We start from the raw sequence: 27,836 nt of genomic DNA on the forward strand, positions 1-27,836 counted from the left end.
AAACCACAAACCAAACAGTGTTGTCGAGAGGTAAGTATGTGTCTTATGCTGATGTCTCTATGACCTCACCAAGGTACAGATTGTATTTTCATGTTGCAACTTGGGTATGTTCTAATTTCAAAGAATGTTCCTGGATTCAGTATATCTTGAAAATCCTGTACGCAAATTCATATTTGTTTTTACCCCACACAGATTTGGGTTTCATCTGCATGGCTTAAGATTTGCTGGACTATAGTCAAGTAAAAGATGTTCCCAGAAAGGATCCATGAGAAATAGCGGATAGATTAAAACCAAGGACTTGTTTGCCACTATCAACTATTCTATGCAGTGAGGTGTAGCTGGTAATACATTAACAACAGCCAGTACAGATTCCAAACAACTGCAATACTGTGACAGTAGAATCATAATTTTGCCATGAGCACTAGCAACATCAAACAACTGTGTATTATTCTGTTTTAAGCATTTCATTTTTAGTGACCACTATTTGAAAATAAATAATTCTTTGTATGATAATTCAGATTAATGTGTTGTGATATTTTGACAAGGCTAAATCAATAAAAAAAAACCCTGTGAATGCAAACTGCATTTTCCTGAGAATTTCATCAGGCATTAAAATTAGTTAGACTTTCTTTAAATACATGAATAAGCCCAGGGGACACTGTCTGGATTGTACTGTACATGCATGCCACCACAACACTTTCTTACTAATAAGGCTCAGCCGTAAAAAAAAAAAAGCTTGAACACGACACAGATCCAAGACAGTATGTAAGTGCATGTTAGCAGTACAGGAGGATTTTTGACATCACACTGTGCAGCTATATAGGTTGTGGGTGTTTCTGCTTCTTAGCTAGTAGGCTTGACAGGGTATAACAGAGTTATCATGCTGTATTAATTCTAGCTCTAAATTACCTGCCACCTAATGCATATTATAAAGGGTATGTTTTTTTAATGAGAAATAGGCCAGTGCCTCATTCTCCCCCTCTTATTTTGGAGGAAATACCATAGACGGTATAAAACTAAGCAGCCTGTGCTAACCAGACCTGTCGGAAACCTCCCACAAGGGGCCCCCATGTAATTCGATGCATGCTGTTAAAGCTTAGAGTATATTGTCTTCTCTTGTTGATGAAGTCTCCACCCACTGGCCCACCCTACATTTAGAGGATCATGTGACTGGTAAGTCATTTGCAAGTACAACAGTTCTCTGTGAGCCCCCATTCATTTCCTGAGAACTGCACTGAGCAGCTGAGAGACCGAAAGGGAGGGAGTCATACAGAGAGGGAGAGGACTCTATAAGGGAAGGAAAACAGTTTCTCCAGCTCTGCAGCTATTGACAAGGTCTGTACCTATTCTGGCTTTCTTTCTTCTTTTTGCAAAGCAGCTGCTGGTATGGTGACAAGCCATTCTTGCAATTACAAGTCACATTTTCCATGCTGTTTTACATGCATGTGGTTTCAGTAAAAACATATTATTGTGCAAGGAGAGTCAATGAAGATGCAGCATCCCCTTTTTGTTATTCTGAATTCATACGGCAAGCTTGTGGTACAAGATTAGTCAGTCTGAAACTTGGCTTATGATGTGACTTTTTCTTTTAAAATTAAGTTCTTGTATTTACAATTTAATATTTAAAAAAGTAATAATCTAAAATGATTGTTTAAAAAAAATTCAACAATAAAATGTGGGAAACAATGCATATGTGTATATGGAGGAGGGAGGGCGGGGGGGGGGGGGGGGGGGGGGGGGGGTCATTGGTTACACCCCCTACAACCCTCCCCCTTAAAAAAAACTTTGTTAATTACACAAGCTTCTCTTTGTACTAGTCCTTTCAATGGTCTGCCACAGAATCAATATCTTCCCCTGCACTTCAGCATTAATATGCAGGTTTAAAGTGATGGGTTTGCTATTTTGGGGAGGGGAGGGTAGGCTTAGGGTTTATGGCTCAGTTGTCATCTGTGGTGCGCTTAGTATTATAGTCATTGGTATTGATGGGTAGCTGTCACTTGAAATAGTGCATAGTTAATGCACATATCAGAGGGCTGGCCTGTGGCTGTTATTTTCAATTAAAGTAGACCTGGGCAAAGCTGACAGTGAAGACATTTCTATGTACAAGCAGAAGAGAGTTTAGTGGCGGCTGCAGTGTCACAGCTTGGCCCCGGGAGCTTGGTGTAATGTAAAAACTGAGTTTTGACCTCAGTGACATTAGACTGTGTTAATGCAGGGCTTATGAGAGAAGCACAGTTAACTCACTGTTTCCGTTGTTAACTCTGTCTGTCGTACCATGAAATGCAGCTTTCTGTTGCGGTCCTCTCAGAAGTGATTGGTGATACAAGAAAAACAGGGGGACTGTTTTAGACATCTCGGTTTAGTTTTATTCCAGACAAATAACTGTCATCCTGCGCTATGCACCTTTACCTGTCAGTTGCCTCTTGTTGTGGAATAATGTTAACTCAGGTGAGCTGTCGATTTAATTTCTTATTTCAACGAATCCTTTTACAATTTTGTTTATTTATTATTTTTACCAGAGTAGTTTTGCACAGACTTTTTTCACTGCTTTGTTATTTATTTATTTTTGGTTATACTAGTACTGTACTTAGAAGTAGTTTATTATACTGCAATCTATTAGTTATCTTGAGACCCAAATGGCAACTGGTTTATTTATTTGACTATAACATGTTCAGTAGTGAGTTGCAAAGTAAAATGTATCCCCACAGGCTGTGGTATTATTATTATTATTATTATTATTATTATTATTATTATTATTATTTACTACTTCTACTAGTACTACTACTAATAATAAGAATAAGAATAAAAATGTTATAAGAATTTGATTCTCATTATTAGTAGTCATAGTAGTAGTGGCTAGGGTTTGACTGCCTATATTTGGACTTTAACATCCTCATCATTGAAATGTGTGTGTGCCAGTGGTCTCAGATCGGTCATATTTCAATTTTATTGCCCTAGAAAAACACATTTTGGCACAATCAGCAAGCTTTGCTCTGGATAACTGAATAAGCACATGCAGTGAGCTACTCTCTCACCCAATTAGAGGGAAGGCCTTTAGGGCAGGATTGAAGCAAGCTGCTGGAGGATTGTGGGATATCCCCGGACTGTGCCCATCTGTGCGCACCATGGCCCCTGGTTTCAGTATCCAGACCTGACAGACCCTCTCTTTTAGTGAAATTACAAAAAACCTAAAGAAAACATTTTGCTACATGTTAGAATCTCATTTCATTGTGACTTTATTTGTACATAAATTAGATGAAAACTGGCACAAAACAATGTAATGGTCTACTGCCTGGTTTCTCATTGTATTGGGCAGCAGTGTGGAGTAGTGGTTAGGGCTCTGGACTCTTGACCGGAGGGTTGTGGGTTCAATCCCCAGTGGGGGACACTGCTGTTGTACCCTTGAGCAAGGTACTTTACCTAGATTGCTCCAGTAAAAACCCAACTGTATAAATGGGTAATTGTATGTAAAAATAATGTGATATCTGTATAATGTGAAATAATGTATAATGTGATATGTTGTAACAACTGTAAGTCGCCCTGGATAAGGGCGTCTGCTAAGAAATAAATAAATAAAAAAATAAAAAAAAAATACCTCTGCTCATCAACGCTATCTAGCAATGATAAATTGATACAGTGATTACAAAGATTGAATTACTTTTAGTGACAGTTCACACTATTTTACAGTCCTATTTAAACACCTATTTGGGGGACTATGCCAGCTGTCGAGAGACGGCTGGAGGAAAAAATTCAATTTATCACCCTCCACGAGAGGGTGCTAACAAAGACAGATATTTAACTAATTTAACAAAAGAAAAACAGTAAAAGGGCTGTAAGTTAAACGTGAAGGAAAAGGGAATCAAAATGTTCTTCTGTCTTCGTGTAGCACGGGACAATGTATCATGCTGCAATCACAGTGAACAGAATGAAATAAGATGTTTGTGTTTCTGCACTGTCAAGACGAAACGCCCCCAAATACAGTACCTGCCCCAATGGAACTGAATGAGATATCACCAGCCTGTGCTGCTGTGCTCCATTTAAACTGCTTTGTCCTTTTCAATCAATAGGATCTAATATTTATACAGGTCTGCACTTTCTAGAATACCTTTGCAGTGTGGAACTTTAATTTTAACCTGAGCCACCTGGAGCCGTAACAAAACATGGTTGATAACAGACATTTGAAATTGCAATTACTGAGGCCTTTGTTGTGTGGATTGAAGCTTTGAAAATCAGGTGCAATTATTTTTACTGTTGACATGCTGCAGGCCAAGAACTGCCAAGTTATTACAAATAAATAAAAAAGAAAAAAATTGTGATTGCGACTTGAAAATTAGAATGTGGTCTCAATTAAAACTGGAATGGGAGATCTCTGTGTATTACAGAACAGACCCACCCACTAATTGGCCCCTCAGAGGTTAAACTGACCACAAAGTGCATTCAGAACTAGAACTTGCATCTCATAAAGCAGCTAGCGACAACATATTACATCATCATTTGCCATGCCTCAATTATTTAAAATCATTTGTGGTTTTTTTAACATGACACAGGATTGTGACGAGGGTGAGTCAAAAAGAATTTCACACTGCAGGACGTAGATGGTTTAAATGCATTTTTTTTTGTTAAAATTTCCTTTCTTGAAACCCAACCCTTGACCTCTCTTCCTCTTACCAATACTTGTTTACTACAGCTGCAGTGAGAGTATGTACTGTAGACCTTGAGGGAGGAACAGTTACACAATCTTTGGCAAGCCAAACATAGAGAGGAACACTTGAGGTTATATTCCCCAGTCAATAACCTTTCTTTTAATTAAACCTTTTTTTTGGGGGGGGGGGGGGCGTATTTAAATATTTGTAAAATTTTAATTGCAATATACTCCAGAATGACTCATAAAGTACACAGAGTTAACTAAATAATTCTATAAATCTTACCTAGTATGTATAGGCATAGGTCTCACATAGGTCCCTGCATAAAAGACTCTGCATTATTGATTTTATATTGCTATTTGTTTTTGAAGCTATTTATGAACAAAATGTACTGGTCAGTCCTTCCAGAAACTTCAATGCTGAACTTCTGGTGTGTCCTCGCACTCCTAGAGATTTTAAATGAACTTTTGATTTTAATGTCATTTTTACACAGCACTTGTCCAGGTAATATAACTCAGCTATTCAAGCGACCTTAACAATACAATATCTGGATAATGCCAATAGCTTCATGGTTGCAATAGAGGGAACATGTAACATATAGAAATAAGAAATACTATTTCTTGCCCTGTCAATTGAGCAGAGGGATGTTTTTTTTTAAAAATAAAATCAGTAAACGGTAGACTGAATACTTTCTTAAACCCACATACCCTAATAGTCATTCAGAATTCCATGACAACAACTCCAAACAATGTGCAGGGGACCAAATTGTTAGTCAAAGATAACAAGTGAAGCCATACAACACTGCCAACTTGTTACTGTAAATATGTTTTAGGTTTTTTTTTTGTTGATTGTGTGAATCACATTATAATTACATGTCTTGTAAAAGTGTGTGTGTTAGGTAGCAGTGTGGAGTAGTGGTTAGGGCTCTGGACTTTTGACCGGAGGGTCATGGGTTCAATCCCTGGTGGGGACACTGCTGCTGTACCCTTGAGCAAGGTACTTTACCTAGATTGCTCCAGTAAAAAACCCAACTGTATAAATGGGTAATTGTATGTAAAAAAAAATAATGTGATATCTTGTAAGTCGCCCTGGATAAGGGTGTCTCCTAAGAAATAAATTATTATTAGGTAGTTACAGAAGTTACAGTAAAGTTATTGATGACCATATGAAAACGTTACCAAACAAGTCGACTCTGTGCTTATTGACTTGACAGAACAATAAACCAAACAGACCTCGTAGTTTTGTAGACCTTTTGTTTTTGAAGACCGCACTGTGACAGGTGCATATGGTAGACTGTAAAGAGTAAGTTGCAATGTGCATGAATAGATTACATACTCAGGTAGAAGACTGTTTAATGTGGGCAGTGGAAAGGAGAGTTAAACTGATAAGAAATAATGTTAATGGCTAGCCTGCCACACACTCCTCATGGGGCCTCTTGAACTTTGTCCCCAGTTCAAGGTCAAAAATAAGTTAAACAACATGTGGGAACAATTCCAACCAGCTACATGCTATATGTGGCATTTAACAGCGTGTGAGCTTCTTAAATATATGCTTTGGTTATGGACTGTTGTGACAGGTGGATATACAGAAAATAACCGTGGACTCTTTTTTAATGATATAATCCCACATTTGTCTTAAATTGCCTTACAGTGTTTTAAAGGTATTTAGATTATTATTATTATTATTATTTGTTTATTTAGCAGACGCCTTTATCCAAAGCGACTTACAGAGACTAGGGTGTGTGAACTATGCATCAGCTGCAGAGTCACTTACAACTACATCTCACCTGAAAGACAGAGCACAAGGAGGTTAAGTGACTTGCTCAGGGTCACACAATGAGTCAGTGGCTGAGGTGGGATTTGAACCAGGGACCTCCTGGTTACAAGCCCTTTTTTAACCATTGGACCACACAGCCTCCTAGATAGACTCATCACTTTTTAAATCATTCAAATAGACCCCTGTTAATATATAAAGAGGTGTTGGTTTTGATCATGTTTGGTTACAGTTCATCACTTCCTTTTCAGAGGCAACTATCCTGATATACAGCATTTAAAAAAAACAAAACAAACCACTTAGGCTGTGCTGTATCTTTCTATATTTCTGGGTGCTGATTTTGTCGGATGGACACAAATTGATTCTTGTGTCTGCCTTCCACAGCTACCCCAGATCAAAGGGAATGTATGTGGGCAGACCTCACGGATTCCAATTCAGCACCTTTGCGTTTAAAGCCTGAGAGCCACCTAAGGCAGCTTTACCTCATTTCTTGAATTAAAGCCTTGGGATGGACATCTCTGGGGACTCAGTCCAGTGGGTTAATGCGCAGACAACAATGCACTGCCCTGTCACCTCAGAGTCTAATCTCTGAGCTGGTCTACATTGACAGGGGCAAATCATTAAAAGCTGCTGAGAAAGAAAAGTCCAGTGTTCCCTCGAAACAGGAGAAAATGAGTAAGCATAGAGATAACTTAAGTTACCATCACAACTGCAGCAGTATAATATGCCGACAGCTTCTTTATGTGCTTTATCTGCGGTAATTGAAAGTAAAACTATATTGAAAAGCAAAGCTACAATATAGGCAAGTATATTGCTGTTAACATATATGGTATTTAAGTCTCATTTTCAATATGGAGTTGCAGGTTTTGAGATTATTAATTCAATATGAGATCCACATATCATGCCACATACAGACCTGCTTTTTACATCAGCTTCTTTTAAACATGGTACATGGCCTAAATTAGGTGAATGCTGTGTATAGTGTACAAACCTACGTGAGATTTTATGTTGTTGTACAGTATTTTTTAAAATGTTAATATATTTAAAATAAAGAATGCCAATGTTTACAAATACACAAACAATGTTTTCTTGAACTCTTCGTATTATCTTTGCATAAATAGGGTTTGTGTTGTAATTAAAATAAATAAATAAATAAAAATAAAGGGAACCTCAAATGGTCTGGCTCGTTTAATCTCTAAAGTGGCTTTGGACCAGTGGTTGCTTATTGCAAGAAAAAAAAAACTTCCACAGACAGGGGTATAGATGAAAGAGAGAGGGAGGAGCCACATGCAGTGACTACTATTGTTGTCATGGAGCGCTGAATTATTTGATGCCAGTCATTGAGGTGTAAGCAGTTTTATAGTCCTCTAATGTGTTGATAATCCTGTAGAGTTATCTGTCACACAGCCACACTTGCATGGTGAAATCATGCACATTAGAAACCGATTCAGTACCATCAGCCAATCAGCTTCCAGCTCTAACAGGCTTCCATCAGGCAGTAGATGCCCACTGGAATGTCACAGCATCAAATGAATCAAATCAAAAATCAATCCGCCCAAGCACCGTCTTATTCATTTTGACTTGCTGTAATGAAAGCTCAGTTCACATCTACTGGACCGCAAATACTAAACAAAGACATGATTGGTCCAAATATGATTTATTATCCACCAAAAAACAGCCAATCAATACTTTGCACCGACAAAAGCAACCAGTCCTGTACCTGCCACACCACATCTGGCTCGGGATGCATAGTAAGTACAGCACAAAGTTGGTATACTGTGTATTGGGCCCTGTTCAGTTACTCTAAATGGGGTAGATCCAGGTATGTGTTTTGGTTTTTTTCTTTTTTGTCTGTAGAATTATTTAAAAAAAACACACTAGTGAGCACATTTTATTTGTTTTAGTTAAATGTCAATTCTACAGACACATGGTTACAATTTAAAACAATATAATATGTCCTATCAATAATTCTGAGGGTACAGTATATCAGATTTTTACACATGTTTAAACAGCAGAGGTTTCAACTGAGGTAGTGGTGGTGACAATACAGTGGTAACAAAAATAATGTTACTACCATCTTGTGTTTTCAACAGTTATTTACCACCAACCAATAAGAATACAGTTAGTTCTGGTTGTTTAACTGAACATTTCAGCTTCTAATTAGTTTCCTGAATTATTATATATTTTTCAATTTTGTGTGCTCAATTATTTTACCCCCGATTTTCTCGATCTGGAATGCCCAATAATTTTTTCCCCACACCACAGTAATTCTCCACACAGCTCAGGAGACCCGAAGGTTCAGCAGGCGTCCTCCGCTACCACAACGAGTCAGCTTACTCTTTTTCACCCAGAAGCTCGAGAGCGGATGTCTGCAAGCTACCGACCTCTGGAAGACAAAGGCCAGCCCAACAGGTGTCCTCTTTTGAGCTCACTGGGCGCCTGGCCTGCAGGGTTTGCTCTAGCTGCTGGTTTTGCCTCCCTAACCCCCGGGAGTGCCAGAGCCAATGCAATGCTCCCTTCAGAATCCCCAGCGAAGACCGGCGACTTCGCATAGCCTGTACTTTCCTGAAATTTAAACAAGACTGACATGTTCTCCTTGTTTTTCCTGAGGTCAGAACTGACTAACCACCACTCACCTACAGGCTGTTCCAGCATCGACTGTGACTGATTTTGTTTTCAGACACCATACGCAGGATAAACTAATTTGAAATTTAGATCCTGTAAATCAGCTAACATGAAAATAAGTGGAAAAAGTAGGGTGGCAATTTGAAGAATTTGGATAAAGGACAACAACAGCAATTTCCAGTACCGGTACCAGAGAACTGTATTATTTCTACCTGAGTTACATTTGATGTCTATATATTTCTTGCTTTTCTCTTTGAAGTCCAATAAAAAAAAAAATTAAAAAAAAAATCACCACCTTGTCGAAGGTCATTCGGTCAAGCGATGGGCTAAATGATACGGTTACAGTTGTTCAGTTTTATATGTCATTTGGCTCTGTAGTTTCACTTGTTAATCCATATGTTTAATGACTTCCAATATATTGTCAGGTCATTTGTAGTTGGTCACACTTTAAACTAATTTGGCATAAGCTAAAGCCAACAGACAGCTGGGGTAACCAAACTCCCAAGACCTCCAGAGGTTCAGTTTTTGCGGTTTTGTAAAACTACTTGGGCAGACAAGCTTTGGACAGATTACAAACAATACAACTGGCAGCTTGTATGAATGTGCTAAACATGTGTTAAATCCTTCATGTCCACAAAGTGAGCAGCATAACCTTAGATAACTTTGACTATATACTGGGATACTTGTTAGACTGAAATGGATTACCCTAACTTTAGGTATTGCTCTAATTGAAAACTGGCTTGTTTGCTGTAGTACCTGTACTTGACATAGTCAAATTCTGCTGCTGCAGAGCTGATTTGGGCTACTCTTCAAGTGGTGTATAGTAGGTCAGATTTACTAAGCTATCACTCCAGTGTTAAGTTTGCACAATTGACTAACAACTTGAACTTGTATAAGGAGCCTTTAAGGAGTGGGAGAGTTGTTGAAAGCATTTCAAACATGTATTGCCCTGTAAATGTCTGTAGGAAAAAATAACAATAGAGCCAAGGCTTTTTACCAGTATCTAGTTTGTGTTGGTTCCTGTGTTAGATGGGTGAGTGACAGAAATGTGCCAAAAGCGTCTTGAATTTGAGCATGTGTGTTCCTGATGAGAATACCTGATGGACCTTCCAGTGCTGAGCACACTGGGAACTGTCTGTGAAATGCAAGTCACAGGCAGTAACTATTTCAATTAGGATGCATTTAATACATTTATTTTGAGTGAATATTTAATTCAGATTAGATTGTATAAATTTGATGCATTGAATACCAGACCCTATCTTTACACCTTTTTCTTCTCAGGATGCCTAAGTAATTTTACTGTCAGTATACATTATAGAAGCTGGGTAACAATGTGGATTTAGTTATAAATCATGCTCGTTAAACTCACTGTGTATTTTATTGGCCACTGTTGTCTTGTTTAAAAACCCTTATGTATCTATTATGTACATCAAGTCAACACATTGTGGTCATACCTGCTGTAGCCACAGCAGAAAGGAAAGTAAATTTAATAAACCCAGACAGAGAGACAGACAGCAAACTGTCAAGTTGATAGCAATCGACTGCCTAACCACAAATACATAGCAAGACTCTGTCAAAAGGTTTGGTGTTGATTTCAAATCCTTTCTGAATAGTTATACAAACCCATGATTAATTTCCTTGTTTATCTATATTGGTAAGGCACTTGTTTGTGCAATTGAGTCTATAATGCTGTTCCTCCTTTAAACAAAGCAAACAAACAAAAAGGTTCTTCTGGGCTCCTGAGTGGCGCATCCAGTGAGTGTAGGATGTGCCTATAGTCTGGACGTCGCGAGTTCGAGTCCAGGCTATTCCTTTGCCGACCGAGTACGGGAGCTTCCAGGGGGCGGCACTCAATTGGCCGTGCGCCGCCCGGGGGGAGGGAGGGTTAGGTTGGCCAGGGTGTCCTCGGCTCACCGCGCACCAGCAACCCCTGTAGTCTGGCCGGGCGCCTGCGGGCTTGCCTGCAAGCTGCCCGAGAGCTGCGTTGTCCTCCGACACTGTAGCTCTTGGGTGGCTGCATGGTGAGTCCCGCAGTGTGAAAAAAAGCAGTCGGCTGACGGCACATGCTTCGGAGGACAGCGTGTGTTCATCTTCGCCCTCCCGAGTCAGCGCAGGGGTGGTAGTGCTGAGCTGAGCCTAAAAATAATTGGCCATTCCAAATTGGGGAGAAAATAATAAAAATAATTGGCAAAGACTAAATTAAAAAAAAAAAGTTTCTACTGAACATCCTCAAAACAGAAATTAACCATGTTTCACATCCCATCTAAAAACTAAAACAAGAACAGCCCATCCAAAGACTATAGCGGGATAGCAGTATTCAAACCATATTATAACCGGACACACCATCGGTGCCTAAATCCAGGAGCAGAAGAGTTAAATCCAGGAGCAGCAGAGTCAGCCCTCATTGTGTTTTTGGTTTTGGGAAAGTCAAGTTCATCTTTGGCTCAGCTCTAGAAACTCAATGCTTATATTTGACCAGGTTCATAGCAACTACAGGTGTACATTTATTCAGTGAATCTTGTGTTTAAAATACATACTGGTAAGTAAAATATTATTTTTATTTCTTAAATTTATATACTGTATTTTTTTTTCTCTATATCAGAAAAATGTGGTATGAACAAGAAATGCATAGGATGAGTTATTCTGTTATAGTCTGGAGTGAATGGGGTTAAGTTTTATAGTCCAAAATCCCCAGTGGTCAGATTGTTTTTGATGGACAAGTAGCATTATCCAGTCCTGTCCTCTGTGTGGCTCAACCTGTTCCTTGGCACGTTTGAGGTTTTCATGTCAGGTCTATTTTAATGCACTGGCTCTGCACAGGCAGCTTGGGGAATAGCCCTGGTGAGATTCTATCGCTGTCAACCGACACGTATTTTATGTTGCATAAGCAAAAGTGGGAGTCCCGTCATCTTAAAACCATATTCTTAATTCATTTTGAAAGCTTGTTGGTCATGTTGGAAATCTCTGTCCCTTTTCCTGTAACTTTGTGTTGTTGTTGTTGTTGTTGTTGTTAATGAGTTCTCATTCAACAACTCTGCTTAATTTAAATTAATATTGTCTTTTCTGTTTTGAATTTGGTCTAGCAATAGTTTGTCAGTACTTAGCATTGCTGTAACGAGACAGGAGGGAAATGTGAGTGCAGTGAGAGGTCAGGCTGGAGTGGGCTATGATCATCCGGCCTGATTTAGCAATGTGAACCCGGCACAGGAAGCTAGACTTGTTTATGAGAACGAGGCAAACTTCAGTCTCATGCAAACCAGAAACATTCCATTAGTGCTTCCGTTCTGAATATGCAGCTGCTGAGAAAATTACTACTTTTTTCAACAGATAAAAATCTAAAAATCTAATTTTAGTATTTCAAACAAATCCTATTTTTTTATTTTTTGTAACATATTTCACAAAAGGCACTACCAGTTATTTTAGTGTTTAACAAAATAGTTATTTAATGAGTTTTTAAGTGTGGGAAAATAAGGCTTGAAAATAGCATAGCCAGACTATCTGGGTATATGTACAAAACCTCAGTCATACTGAAAACCACAAAATGAGGAAACATTTCACCAAGCGTCTAACAGAGTGGTATACCATCTCTAAGATCGCTAAGTGGGCCATTTGTTTAATATCTTACCACGCTTGTTTGCAACTATACAGTATTCACAAAATAAGATCCTCCATGTATCTCAAAGCACAAAACAATGCCTTTTATACTATAGTACAGTAGTTGCCTGCTCTGTGATTATAAACTGTGCTCCAGCATAAACACTGGAAAATGATTCAGGACCACAGACCAGTTAAATGCTTGGAAATGCTCCACTGTAAAGGTCCCTCATTTGGGATTCAGAGGTATGTATACCCCCAAAGAGCACATTAAAATTGAACTGGTTCCAAAATAAAATAATAACAATACCTGATGCTTGTTTTATGATGATGTATGCATGTTGCACAGTGCTTTTTTCTTAGACTATACATGTTAAAGAGCATAAATAATACAGTTCATCCTCATTATTTCTCTATGAAGACGTGGGCCCTTATAGTACATGTACATACTTGTGGCAAAGTGGTTTGTAGTGCACAGGTGCAGTGGTGATGCAGTGCTCAGTAATGATAGACTTAAGACAGTTTACGGTGAAAAAGCAACTCTTTATTTGCTGATAAGTAATAATACCTGGCTCTACACGATGACGTCTGTCCTCAGGTTTGTCACGAGGTTCAGTCCCAAAATAATAAATGAAGTAGACACTCACTTTTAAACACACATGATCACAAGTCCAGCAGTGGGTGCTCCAAGTGCAAGTGGTGATTCAGTTTATTCGTGACAACATGGTATAGAGTGATCTGGAGTGGGTGCTGGCTTTTAGCGACAGCTCCTGGATTAGTTAGTCGTCTACAAATGACAAATAACACAGGTTACAAGACTGGCAAATAACACTAAAACTCGGTTTTCTACACAGTACTCCTTGTAGGTCGATGCGTAACCATAACATGAGGAACAGATCGCTCGGCCCACACACCCTGATATACCTTCAGTCACGCCCCCTTTGGTAGCGAGTGCAATCACGTCTCCTCCAATCCATGACTGACACATCGCCTACCGCAGTAAGGCGCTGACTTCAAGTATTGTGGCTTCGCCTCCTTTTTGGATGGCCGACTTCTGACTGACCCTGGAATGAACTGTCAAACCATCCAGTCCCGGGCACTCTGTTCCTGTTATACCATGCCCTCACAGGTCGGGAGGGAGTTTGTTGACTCATTTGCTCTCTGTCACAATACTGTACTGCCAATATGGCATGACTGTGAATAATTTGTGAATTATCAAATCATGAAATATTCAAGGAGCACTGTATATGCACCAGCATGTTTACTCAAATGTATTCATTCTAGGTTGAAAAGCGACCCTTTCCAGATCTCAAATCCAGTTTCCTGCCCTTTTGCTAGTGTGTTTTACACACAAGGAGTTCCCATGACATTTAATAAAGGATGCTTGATGCCCTAGGTTGGTGTTCCATAAATAAACTAATACACCAACTCTTTCATTAGGCAAGTTCTTCTCTTTAATTAGAATTGCAACTGCATAACCCTTGAAATGACCCAGCTGTAACTTACCCAGTAACTGTGTGAACATACATAACAGAGTTCAACTATCTCCGGAAGTGTCATCCCAGTAGAATTACTGACATAGTGGATCAGAAATAGCTGGAACTAGAGGGCAAGCCGTTTCAATAAGTGACTTCCTTTTACCACCTCCTTTTAGAAGATCTACATTATGATATTTCCAGAGATGTTGGCAGTCTATTACAAGAGTTGGTTGCCTTTCTAGAATTGAGGCCACAGGGTCATAAATATCTCTCGCATATTGTGGCTACCAGTAACCTCCAATTGGAAGTAGATGATTGTGTTGTTATTATTATAAAGTTAAAGTGCCACAGATTTTACAATAAACACTTTACTTACTATCATCTTTAAATAGTGTTCATAATGCTAGAGTTTTATTTTCCAGTTAAAATGAGATTATTATATACACTATTATGGTTACGTTTTCAGGTTCTATAGTATTTTATTTTTGCTGATCTAAAAAAATAAAAATAAAAAAATAACCCTGTCACCACCCAAAGCTAAGGAAGTACTGCAGAATCCTGCAAAGTAAATATCCCAAAACATATGGAATAATAATTGAGTAAATGAGTGCATTTAAATATCTAACAGGGATAGTGTCCTACCACTGGCTTCTAGGGTGGATGTGCATGTTTGCAGGAGAGAGCTAGACGCTTCATCTGTGAGGTGCTGCCAGCTACGTTTTGTTTGCAGGGAATCGTAGCCGATGATTGTTCGGCTGCGGTCCCTAACCAGCTGGTGGGCTTGTCCCGGCGGAGCATCTCGCTATCAAGAGGGGAGCTCCTAGACACACCTCACGGCTACTGGCCGGACCCAGACATCCGTACGAACAGTGAAGAAGAAAACGTCTTACTGTGTGGTGAGCAGCCAAGGGACTTTTGTTTCAAACTCTGAACTGCCTGAAATAAATGCTGGGCGTCTGTGCAACATTACAAAGAGAGCTGTCTGTGTCTGACCCAATTCTGTCTGTGGATAACCCAGACTCCCTATCACAAAATACATAACTTTTCTTTTGTTCAAATTAAAAATAAATTATATTTGCTGGCTTCACCATTTGTTGTAGGTTAGTAGAGCTCCAAATAATTTGGTACAGTGTTGCTTTCTGTTATGTTCATGTGAACCAGACATGGATAATGTGTAAGAAATTGAATCCAGTGTAGTGGGACTTTCTTAAATTATGTGGACATCAAAGTGTGAGGAAGCAACTGCCAGTTGCCTGTTTTCAGGAAGAGGAGATTTTCTTACAAGGGCTGGTGTTTAATCATTCGGGGATAGAAAAAGTTCTAGTCAGTATTTACACACTCAGTCTTGAGAACATATGTTTGTGGACCCAGCTCCCCACAGAGGCAATACGAGAAAAAAAGCAGTTAACACCGACCAACCAAAATTAGTTTTCCTACATTCTAGATTCCACATCACTTCTTAAATCCACAGACCCCCACCCAAACCAGAGACATCTGCATAAACCTCAAAGCCATTTGTTTGGCTGTTGTCACCATCGCTTTAATTTGTGTAGACTTCAAAACAACATATGCACATTTTATTCTGATCATTTCCTCTCTTGCACCCTGTGCTGCCATGATAGCTACGGGTGAGGCTGACAATTAGAGCCCACAATTCATCTTCCTGTGTGACAAGCTGCTGTCTGAAAGAGGGAGGGGGGAGGGGCAGTACCGACTGTCTCTTTGCATAATTGCACCCTGCACATTTAGAAAGTACACATTGCCTTTCTTTTCAGTCTTTTTTTGTATATACCAGAGCATAGAATAGTCTATCTAACAATGGAATATCTTTTCTACTGTAACCATTAGTTGGAATTGGGTGCAGAGCTTTGCTCGTTACCTTCTTGAGCTGGACTCTCTAGATTGAACCTTTTGAATCTAATTCGTTCTAGTCTGTATGTTACCTCTGTTTATTTACACTCAGCTGGTCCTGTTCCCTAGTCATGCATATACATGATATGTCAGTATCTACACCATGTACTGTTCCACATATTGGGACCTGACCCAAAGTTGTTCAATATTTAACTCTATTCCTAAAACCAATATGATTGCCCTGATTTATAGTTTAATTCCCCCAATCACTGGTTGTGTATAGTGCTTTGAGATTAATTTGTATTAAATTGTAGATGTTTCAATTGTCAGAAGTTGTATTTGTGGGGCAATTGGTTGGCTATATAAGTGTTATTTATGGGTAGCCACTTAGTAGATTGGGTTGTGTAAGAGATTACATTGATAATTATAGTACTGATACAGTTATTGCGGCTTCAGTTTCTATGTATAGAGCCACTAAAGAGGACAACAGTGGACCTTACAGTGAACCCAAAATCAGAATATGATCCATTTGCTCCTAACCCAGTGATAATCTAGATTGGAATAATAGAGAGGAGATCCAGTTAGTAGATCTGTTATCTTCATCAAAACCAATAACTGAGTCTTATCATACAGTACTGCATGTGTTCCAAAGAGTTCCCCTGGATATTTATCAGGATGTGGCCCTAACAGAGATTAATGTGAGGGTTTCCTTTTATATTTACATTGGTCCTGAGCTTGATTAAATTCATTCTCCACAGAACTGTCATTCATCAAACAGAGGGCAACTGCGTGAAGCATTGCAGAAGCAACAACTTGACATTTTGAACACAGTGTGCAGATCCTCGGAGCCACTATTCAACTTCTTCACATCAAGTATAGCTTAAAAGGAAAAGAGTCTTCAGGGTTTATACAGTACTAATCTACTGTGTATCCCAAACATTGCGTCATAGGTATTTGCCTGTTTCTAATTTTTCCACTGTGCGTGGAGATGTATTTGAGGACAGTGTAATTCGAGTCTGGTTGTTACTGTAGTACTGTAAATTTATAACAGTGATGGCTTGTTTTAGAATGTATGTTGAGGGCTCTGTTGAAAGCACCCATGTTCCAAAGAAACACCGTTTAAATCCAGCTAAGGGTTATCCCAGTGCAATGCGATGTGGGACTATTTGCAGTTGAAGCTCCTCATCAATAGCTACAATGAGAAACAGAGTTCCAGAGTGCAGTACTTTGTGTATCGTGAGGATAGCACCCATGTTGTACAAAGCACTGACATGGTGCCCCAGCCAGATATCCCACTCACGACTCATTAATCGCTATACAAATCTTAGTTGTGTTATTTTTACAGTTCTGGTAATGATTCATTTTTGAAGTCCAAGTAGTGTGGAATTCTACTTCCAAAATGTAATGGTATCTCCAGTGAAGATAATATTCATGAGCCTGCACATGATTTATGTTGCCCTCCTTGCTCCTGATATCTCCACTCTCACTTCATACAATTGCTGTCTGTTTACTAGATCAGCCCTTCTTTCACAGTAGGCACGCCTAGCCACGCCTCTGTCACTGTGTGCTGTCCCTTCCACTTAGCAACATGGCTAGTATTCTACAGCACGAGCTGGAGCCAGTGACAAACTTCCTGTCAATTTGCCAGACATTGATGAAAAACATTATCTTTGCATCAATGCGTTTTGTTTTGTGCAGACATCTTCTTGGTTGTTTGTTTAGTTTTTAAATAAGGTTAAGAAGAGCCATGTTCAATGGTTCAGGTTGTTAGCTGTCATATTACTGTAATAACTCAAGTTTTTTTCATTGAAATGTGCATAGTTTTTGCATTGTAAAAAAATTAGCAAAAGCTTCCAGCTTCCTCCAAAAGAAACCAAATGATGACTGGCAATGTACTGTGATGAATGAGTATTTAATCCCAGTAGCTCCATCAGAAATCTTTGCAGGCCAGAGGATAGAATGGAAAACAGATATTGACGAGTGACTAGATTTATTTAAAGGGCAAGGAAAAGCTCTTGTATTTAAGAATTGAAGGGTTTTAATGACATTGTTTCTTTAATATATACAGTATATATATATAGTTACTTAATGTTCACACACAAATATGGCTGCACTGTTTTTGTGCAAATAATTTAATATGATTTTTCTATCTAAGTTATTTATACTGTAATTTATTAATATAGTATATCTATAATTTTATATAGTTAAAGAATGACAACCTAATAGTGTCTATTTTATTGGAAATAAGGAAATAAACCTGAGTCACAGAAACCCCCTCCTTACCAGGTTTGCCATGTTTAGAAATAACACAAACTGGCATCTCACGGTGCAGGTTTCATTTCTTTATGGGGAATATTATTTTCCTTGGTAGTGATGTATAAACACGAATAAACCGAATATACTTTATACATAACCTTCCACAGTTGAAAAGTCAATTAATCACATTAACACAGTATGCAAGGACTGCATATAATTTCATCACAGAACATCCACCTCCCATTAAACTGTATGTATTAAAAGATTTTAAATTGTCAAAAAAAAAAATATGCATAGCTAATGTTCAGGTGACATTGAAAAAACTGTAATTCTTCCCTGGAACTGAAATAATAAATCTGTCTAGAGTCCAATTCAAAAATGTTCTGATAGCATCCAAAGGCTTTGGCTCATTTGTATGCCAAGGAAAATGCACCATAAGAAATGGAAAGTCTGAAGTAATTCAGAGCAAGCCAAAAATTATTAAAGAAAAATGGTGTCTAAAATGCATCTAAGATAGTAAAATGGTACCCCAGTTGCTACAAATATGAGTGTATGGATGCAAATATGTGTAGCATAAATATATATCTTAACGTTGACTTTAGAATATTATTGTAAATTCACACTGTCCAGTCAAAACAGTTCTTGTGATCACCAGCACAGTAGGGCCATCTTCTGCAGCTATCTGGATATAGTTTCAAGTTTATGTTTAAATATTTTGGAATCTATGCATATATTGGTATATACACTTTGAGAAAAAGTATATTCTAAAACATTTAAGTGTCAACATGTGTATGTAGATGTTACAGTTACTTTGTAAAATCAGTCCATTTGTAAAAAAAAAAAAAAAAGGTAAATTAATAGTTACAAGGTAAATTGATTAAAAAAAAAAAAAAAAAAAAAAAAACACCATACAGGAAATAAAGTAAACTGTCATTGTATAAAGTTGCCAGCTCATTGGTCCGTTTATGAAATGACCAAAGAAATATTGGTTAATGTATGGAATAGGCAGTTAATGTATACATTTAGTGGGAAATGTATAAAGAACATAAAACATATTAAAGTTTGATTGACCGATTTTTCCCAAAATAACCGTAACATAGACAATCGTATTTAATTTGATGATGCATGGTGAAATTTGTTGTGTATGAAAGGCTATGTTGTTTGCCTTAATATAATTGATCATCTTTTATTTTCAAATAACAATGGTGGCTGTATGGTATTGTCGCTTCAATCAGTTGCATAGACACCAGAGCACAATTTAAATGTGTTGGCAGGGTGCATGAGAAATCTGAGAGGTTTTACCCCGTGCTGTACACTCGGTTTGTCAGTGTCATGGTTGATAGTCTTATTTGGCAGTTATAGGCACGCAAAAAAAGAGAACTGAAAATAAACATATCCTTCAGAGCAATGCAGGCCAGGCCAACTGCATTTATTTTCTTTTTTAAAACCTGATTTATTGTAATGTGTCACTATTTTCTAGAGTTTTTTTTGTTTTAAAAATTGCTCTGCACTCTCAGTTATGTCCTCTTGTTTTTTGTTAACAGTTTTTTTGTTTTGTGTTATTTAATCGTTTAGCTGAACTATTCCTCTGCAGTTTGCTGCCCTGGTCCTTGGCTCTGTTCCACTTTCTCTTCAACGGTTCCTCTCTGTTTACCCTTCACTCCCTCGCAGCAGGATAGGGCCTTGTGTCGTAGATGCAGTGACACTCAAAGGACAGTTTACATGGTAACAGCGGGAAGCCATATCAATGCGCTATAAGAACAGGGATAACCTTTTAGGATTAAATAATTAAAGGTTTCTAGTTCAATTCATTAATCTGTTTGTAAATGTGAGTTTTGTTGGCAAATGTATGTTCAATAAACAAAAATAATACACTTTTAAACTTAAATATTAAAATCTTGTGAGTCAATGTAATTTTGTATACTGTATGATATTTTAGTACTTATTTTCTATCCAACACACATGCACACCCGCAAATCCCCCCCCAACCCACACATAAGCATATCCACAAACACTCAAGTGGATGCCATGTTGTACTAAGCATGATATTTATTTGCTGTTGTGTTGAAAACTCTGACCTATATTTGAAAAAAAAAAAATGTTGCATTAAACTGTGCAGGGGCTTATTGGTCACAGCAAATGCAAGAACAATTACAGAATAAATCTCAGACATTTTCACAGGCATATTAAAGAGGCAGTGGCAGCAAGAAACTACAGTTAAATTAAGGGCATAAGGAATGCAAAGGCAACACACACACTCACACAGGCACAATGAATAGTGTGCCACATTACTGACGAGAAATTGAAGGTTCTTTAAATCATTTGTGTGCCGAGGTCGGTAATGGGTCACTGAAGGTCGGATTTTCTTCTGAGTCCTGTCACCTCATATTGATTTGACAGTCATTTGTTTCGGCTTGCCTTGACGTTATCCCACTGTAGCAGCGATTGCTTCAGTCAGCATTGATAGCCATCTGGGATTTTCTCGCTGCAACTTGGAGGTAAGCTGCAGCCGTTGCTCTCCTCTCAAACACAGGACTCGGAACTGAATCCCAGATCAGCTCTGTCTGCTCCAAGCTGAATTGCCCTCATTTTTCTTCAAGATAACTCTTTCCAGGGATGGGGCTGTGCCACACTCTGCTGGTCTTTTGTTTTTATCTGAGACCTTTAGCAGAGATTCTAATCCAGCTTGGAATAAGGTGATCCAGGTTTCCTTTTCTTTTTTTCTGTTGCGTGCCTAGTTAGAAATTTCAGAAATGGCCAATATGGTTTTTATAGTAAATTTAAAGACCCTTTGACCCAGTCTACTGTAGTTCTGATTTTTGTTTGACTGAGCTGTCTTACTAAATACCAGTAATGCTTTTCTTTATATTTTTGAAGGGACTCACTGAATGCTCTGATAAAGTACAGTTTAAAAAAAAAAAAAAAAAAAAAAACAATAGTGAGAACAGGAAATATGTTTTTCACCTTTGATCCCAGGCTGCCAATTCCATCCCATGAGCCTATAGTGTTCTGGAAGGCCCCCATGTGGTCCTCAGATTCCAATAACAACTGCTCTGTTCCTGGTGAGTAAATATTGCTCATTGGATAGAGTGGTGGGAGGCTTCAGATGGTGTCCATTAACTCAGCCTCACAAATCGGAGCTGCAGCTTTTCAAACATGCATGCTTAATGGATATGATTCCAAATATATTTACCACACTGTGCTTCCACTTTATATCATTTAATACATGTACGTGTACATAACAATAATATTAAGAACATGTTGTTAATGAATGGAATTCCAAGAACAGATCTATCACTGTATATCAGCATTTACTGACATTCTGGAAAACCAATCTGGAGATCTAACAGTGAGAGGGAAGTTGCCCCTTGAGTAGGAGAAGCAGTTTAAAACACAAGTTTGACACAATTCCTTGCCGTGACATATGCATTATATTAGAATGTATGTCAGTATATCGTTATTTTTTTATTCAATATTTTACATTACCCTTCACATTTCTAGACATTGCTTTATACATTACATACACTGTAAATCAAAAGAGGACCTTGTTGCTTGGTTATAGCAAAGAAAAAAAAACACATCTTCATAAACTTTACTTACATAAAGACTGCTTAGCTTGCTGCAGATCAGTTGCAGAGTCTGGCTACTGAAGAGCTGCTTGCAGTCACTGAGAAACACTGTTTTCCAGTAGATGTGTCTGGAGGTAGGGTTAGTCTATGAGGAACAGGGACTTTAACACAGACAAACAGTACATAAAGAGGTAAATCGAAGGATGAGAGATGACTTTAAATTATGCCTAAATCCTTCCCAAGCCTATGCTGGCTCACAGGACATGCTTTCTGGAGCCTTGGTATGTACAGTAGCTACTTATGGAACACAGACACACCTGCATTTGATTTTTCTTTTTAAACCAAGACCATGTACCTAATAACAGCTATAATGACTGCAGTGGTAAGCTCAATGGAAGCTGGTAAGTGTTCTGTCCCTAAACATTTAAAGTATTGATGGTATTAACATGGCGCTAGCTGCATAAAAGCAAGCTGGTAGCTAAAGACAGATTCCTTATTTTCTTAAGACAATATGCTTTGTTTCATTATTACCTTTTGTAGTAAAGTGGAATAATATAGCCCGCTGTATGGGCAGTTTTGTTTAATATCTGGCAATACTTTGCTGCCTTAATTGGGTCCTGCTAAACAGGATACTACTAGGGTCCTTGGGAGTGGAATGTTGAGATTGGAATGGATCTGTTGGTAACAACAATGAATAAACAAGCATGTTACAGTCCTGGTCAGTTTATCATTTAATAGTAATAGCTTCAGGGGCAAAACTATAACACTTTCCACAGATCCAGCCCTGTAACTTCAGTGATGTTCAGTCCACTGCCATGTTCTGTTGGCTGCTGGAAAACAGACTTTCCCATATCTGCTCTACTTCTGTGTTGATCCTTTTTTATGTTAAGGAAATACATTAATTGTGAAGTCAAAGTATAAAAGTCTAATCTGATAGATGGTGCAGGACTAATACAAATATATCTGTAATTGTAATTTGTTCCAAAACAGTTGCAGGGAAGTACAATACTTGAGTTTGTTAGCTGTATGTCTCAGAAGCAAAATGCAATGTAGATTGGAAACACTGTTGCTCACCTAGAAGTTGCATTTTCATACTTGAAACAAAACAAATAAAATCCAATACAGAAATAAAATACATAATTTATTTAAGTGCCATTACACCATTGTGCTGGTTGTGTACATGGTACACACTGTTTCTATTGCTATGCCTGACTTTCACTTATTTACAGCAGGTACATCTGGGGGATAGAATAATGAGATAAGCCCTGGAGCCATGACTTAAACAGCCTGGTCACTATTTACAAAGCTTTAACTCCTTAATTATTAAATAATTCCATTTTCTTTTAATTTAATAAAGCTTGATATTCATTAAGCTATTCTAGACTGTTGCTGGATAGGGCCCATTGTTTCATTATAATAATAACAATGTCTTTTTCAGGTAAAAAAAAAGAAAGTCTGTCCTTGAACTACCCATAATTACCTCATAAGAATGGTTTTATAAGTAACGTTCAGTATACAGTAAGCGTGTCAGATTTGATAAAGAAAGCAGACAAATGCAGAATTCCTTTTTTGTAAGATTTTATTTATTTTAAAATGAAGTTAATCTGTCATTTGTGGAGAACTCTGCAACATATTATTCAGGCTTCTCAATAGAGGACGTACGTAGCTGACGGATGTTCCTTTTGTTCTCGGTACATTTAATTGAGCTCCTCAAGTTCAAAGTATACTGGAGCAGCATTCTTTTCATTAATAATGAGTTTGTGCAATATTGCTTGGTGGATACATTTTCTCCAATTTAATTTCAACAAAGGTGACTACTATGGATATCTACTGTAAAGACATGATAGAAATCTATAATAATAGTAGAAATATGTATTTACAATGGACTTCTGAAGAATAGTAACACATTTCTATAAAACATTCAAATATTACAAAAGTTATTTAGAATCCCCCCATTGGAATCTATCGGTGTGTCCTAATTACAAGTGACATATTTTGCACAAATCAGTAAATCCATTTCTAAACATAAAAACCCTTTTTATACTGGTAACATAAATACCAACTGTAAACAGATAACTTTAAGTTAAGAAAGTTAATTATTTTTTATTCTAGGGACTTCAGTAATGAGCATCTATGGTAGCCTGTATCCGAAATAGATTGAACCAAAAGGCAAGCAGTAGATATTTTGCAGTTAGAACACAAATGAAATATTGAAAAAATATGCGTTTGCACATGGTAGCAACTTCTGATGTATTGCTGGTAGTCCTTCAATGTGCTTCCTAGGTCACTAAATTGCAGGACTCTTACATCTCTAAAAGAGCCCAACGATTGAATGGCTAGTGACTGCCCTCTCTGACTTTGTCACAGGGTGGTCCAGGGTAGGGTTATGGGACATAAGTAGGGCACTTTGAAAATGTACTGCAGTACTTATGCCAAAGATTCTCTCTGGTAATAGAGGGTACAGATACTGTACACACTATGTATTTTTATTAATTTTTTAATATATGGATTTTACAGTCATTTTCTTTGGTTGAACGCTCATTTTGTGGTTTGTACTGTATGCATCTGAGTCGAATACTGAAATGGTTAGACATCATCTCCTTTAAATTGGTGCAGCACTCAAATAACTTAGTTTGTAATCAGATTGTAACAGTTCATTAAATCTTCCTCTCCAGCAAGTCTCTCTTTGTCTCCCACACAAGACAACCTCTTCACCAGCAGTCTTCAAAATGGAAATCCACAGCAGCTCATCCTTCTTTGTCCTTAAGCAAACCGGCCTTAGAGACATTCTATTATAGGATCCCTGAATCCACTGTAAAAAAAGGTTTGCTTTCGAGAGAGAGCGAGAGAAATGACAAGATGACGAGGGCTGTTTCTCTCTGGATATCTAACTGTACTGTAGTGCTCTTGTACTTGTCAATGCCAGACTGACTTCTGCTGCTGCTCCACCCTGCAGCAGCAGCCAAGTCGCTGAACCATAGGAAAGGAGATAAAATCCCCACAGAACAACAATAAATTGGCTTTGAAAGACCTGGTGCTTAGTGGAGTGCATTTTAATGTAGGGTTTCCAATTCTTAAAGGCAGAGGCAACTTAAACTTGGTTGAACACAAACTACATGGTGATGAACAGTAATGCACCTTTTTGGAAATTACTGCACATTTTGGACATGACAAGCATGCATACTGTATATTTGTAGTTTTGTGAATTGTGATTTTTTTTTTAACTATAAGGTAACGGGAAATCTATACAGTATTATACTACATGGTACAATACACAGATTAGCACATTTAATGTATGATGTAATGCATTTTAATATATATTTTGCAGTATATTGCAACAGTTCAACTTTGAAAATGTTAATCTTTCAAATGTTCAACTTTTATGTTATAATAATAATAATAATAATAATAATAATAATAATAATAATAATAATAATAATAATAATAATAATAATATATTATTATAATATAATAAAATAAATATGCTCTGCGAGAAGACACTCTTATACCATAAGGACGGGTTATACTGTACATATTAACTTCACAAGACAGAAAAAATAATGTGTGTGGAAACATGGATTGAGATTTTTGACTAAATATATCAGTGTGTGACTGGTGACTTTTTTAAGAGGTGAAGGCACATTAGGATCTGCAGTTCCTGGTTGTAACACATTTAATTTGAAAGATTATCATGCACAAAAAGCCATTTGGAAGTAGAAATAGGTAATCAATAAACAAATAAAAGGCATCACGTGTACCTTGGACCATATTAAAACGATCTTTACACAATAGTGAAACTATTTATATTACTGCCAGCTTAGAAAACGTACATGGAAGTAGATTGTTATTCAGAAGCAGCCCTCATCCAACTACCTGCTTATTTTAATGAAACCAGTAACACCTTTAAATCAATTCTCAAAATGAAACTAACAGATGTATTATTATTACAAACATGGAGCCTGCCGCACTGTGTTCAGGCAATGCAGTAAGGAACTTTCTCTAGCAGTGTTTTACACTTTACACTCTTTGTACAACACCATTAGAATTGCTATCATTGTACTGTACTACTCTAACATATAGTGTGTTCTTATCTGCTTTATGTTTTACTCTCTTTTGTTCCATTCAAATACATACTACCATGTTCCAGTAACACAATTTAAACCTGGCTATTTTCCTGTTTGTGTGTGTTGTTACACTAGAATCCAGTGTGGTGTTTGAGACTATGCTACGCTGGTGACATCCAAGGCAGGCAGATTCATGCAGATCTGGGCAGCCTAGCATTTCATACAGCAAGGTGAAATCACAAAGTAGCTGCCTGCAGTGATCTTGTAGACTTGTGCAGCTTTCAAAGAGTGCTGCAAGAGCCAAGTTGCAGATACACACTAAAGAGATGATGCATAGTTTACTTCCGATGACAAGTCTTCTACTACAGAAATAAATAAGTTGGTTGAACAAGAAAGCAGTCAATATACTATATTGTCAGGGAAATGTTGGATAAAAAATATATACATACCGGTGATCTTTGACTTTTGTGAATGATCCGGTTGCAGATTGGAATGTAGACTGCAGCAGCCTCAGTCTGATATTTGAAAACGATGATGGTGCAGATTTCCTGGTGCATATGGAATGTGGCGATAGTAATCCACCAGCTCTCACACTCTCTGTCTCCTCTTGTCCTTTCTGCCTCTCTTCATATCCCTGCTGACTACCTGGCTGGTTCGTTGCTTGACTGGCCCATCAACTAAATTCCTCTTGCATTCTCACATGGAGGCTCTACCTCAGTCTCCTTCTTAAGTAGGCCAGGATTCCTCCTTTTTTACGCAATATTATATTTAATAGAAATCCTCAAAGCCATATACTGTACATGCTGTATATGTAATCCTAAGGAAAGTCAATGTTAAATAGATTCCACTTATCATATAACATACTATTTAGTGATCCATAATATATTGCAACATATTATGTTTTACTTGCCTGACTCCACTGATACAGTATATTCTATCTACTCTAGTGGGTCATTATCAAAAGTGATTTGCCAGATTATGCATCATGTTTTCAGTCAAGATGCATGGAACACAACAATGGATTTCAATGTTTAAATAATGTCATCCCAGTGTCAGCTAAGTTTATATTCAGTGCCACAGAAACTGACAGGGCAAGGTTGTTGTTGCTTTAAAACACAATTAACCTGTCATACTGCTACAGAGCAGGAGAAAATTAAACACCAAAATAAGCACACACAAAAATAAGAAAGAGAATAACCACAGCAGTTAATAGGTCTCAGGTATGACGTTTTGTTCACTTTTGTGAGGAAGCTGTTGACGACTTTGGCCTCCTACAGTCATAGTTTCTGAGGTCTCTGGTGTTGTGTAGTTGTATGCTGATTTTGTTTTGCAGAGCGGGCAGCAGTGTTATCTTAGGGGGGAGGTTAAAGAAAATGAAAAATGATAACAGCCAACAGATTTTGCTTCATGTTTTGACTCATACTGCAAGTACAAATGAAAATAAATAAAAAATATTTTCATGGAAAGCTTGTTAAAGAGACCTAAACAACTCCTTCTTTGGAAGAAGGCAATGGCATAGAGTTTTAAACAACAGTGAGATTTAAAATTCTTGAAGTGTGCTATAATATGCTATTTAAAGAGTCAAATTTCAATTCTATTTAATTAATAGCCTTGACTCAACAAAAGTTAACTTTTAAATGTCAATTCTTTTCACTTTGAAAAGCATTGTCCTAATGGTATTAGATGAAGGTCAGTTATTATTTATCTTGGAATGTGATGTATAGCAAAAAGCCTTTTCTGGGGGAAAATCTTCAGTATACTTTATTTCTTTTTTTACACCAAAACCAAATACAACCTTTGAGATCTGCTCTGCCATTTTGAATATGTTTGGTTCCTTGTTCTGACACCTTCCTTCTTTCCTTTGCAGAGCACAGTCACCGCTGACAACATAATGTTAATGCTTGACGGGATGCCAGCAGTAAGAGTCAAAACAGAGCTGTTGGAATCCGAACAACGGGTAAGCAGTGGTTTCCAGACAACTCC

The 27,836-nt window shown here is 37.8% G+C and overlaps 1 protein-coding gene across 1 annotated transcript in view; it reads left to right on the forward strand.

The window, feature by feature from the left end:
- The first annotated feature begins 1,179 nt into the window (after positions 1 to 1,179).
- LOC117407189 (Krueppel-like factor 12) overlaps positions 1,180 to 27,836 on the forward strand; it is a 79,194-nt gene continuing 52,537 nt past the window's right edge. Inside the window, exons 1-2 of the mRNA XM_059029349.1 lie at positions 1,180 to 1,335; positions 27,721 to 27,810. Coding sequence (XP_058885332.1) covers positions 27,745 to 27,810 — 66 coding nt within the window. The 5' untranslated portion in view covers positions 1,180 to 1,335; positions 27,721 to 27,744. The remainder of the gene's footprint in view (positions 1,336 to 27,720; positions 27,811 to 27,836) is intronic.

The sequence above is a fragment of the Acipenser ruthenus genome, chromosome 8 (assembly GCF_902713425.1).
Source record: "Acipenser ruthenus chromosome 8, fAciRut3.2 maternal haplotype, whole genome shotgun sequence".
Lineage (NCBI taxonomy): Eukaryota > Metazoa > Chordata > Actinopteri > Acipenseriformes > Acipenseridae > Acipenser > Acipenser ruthenus.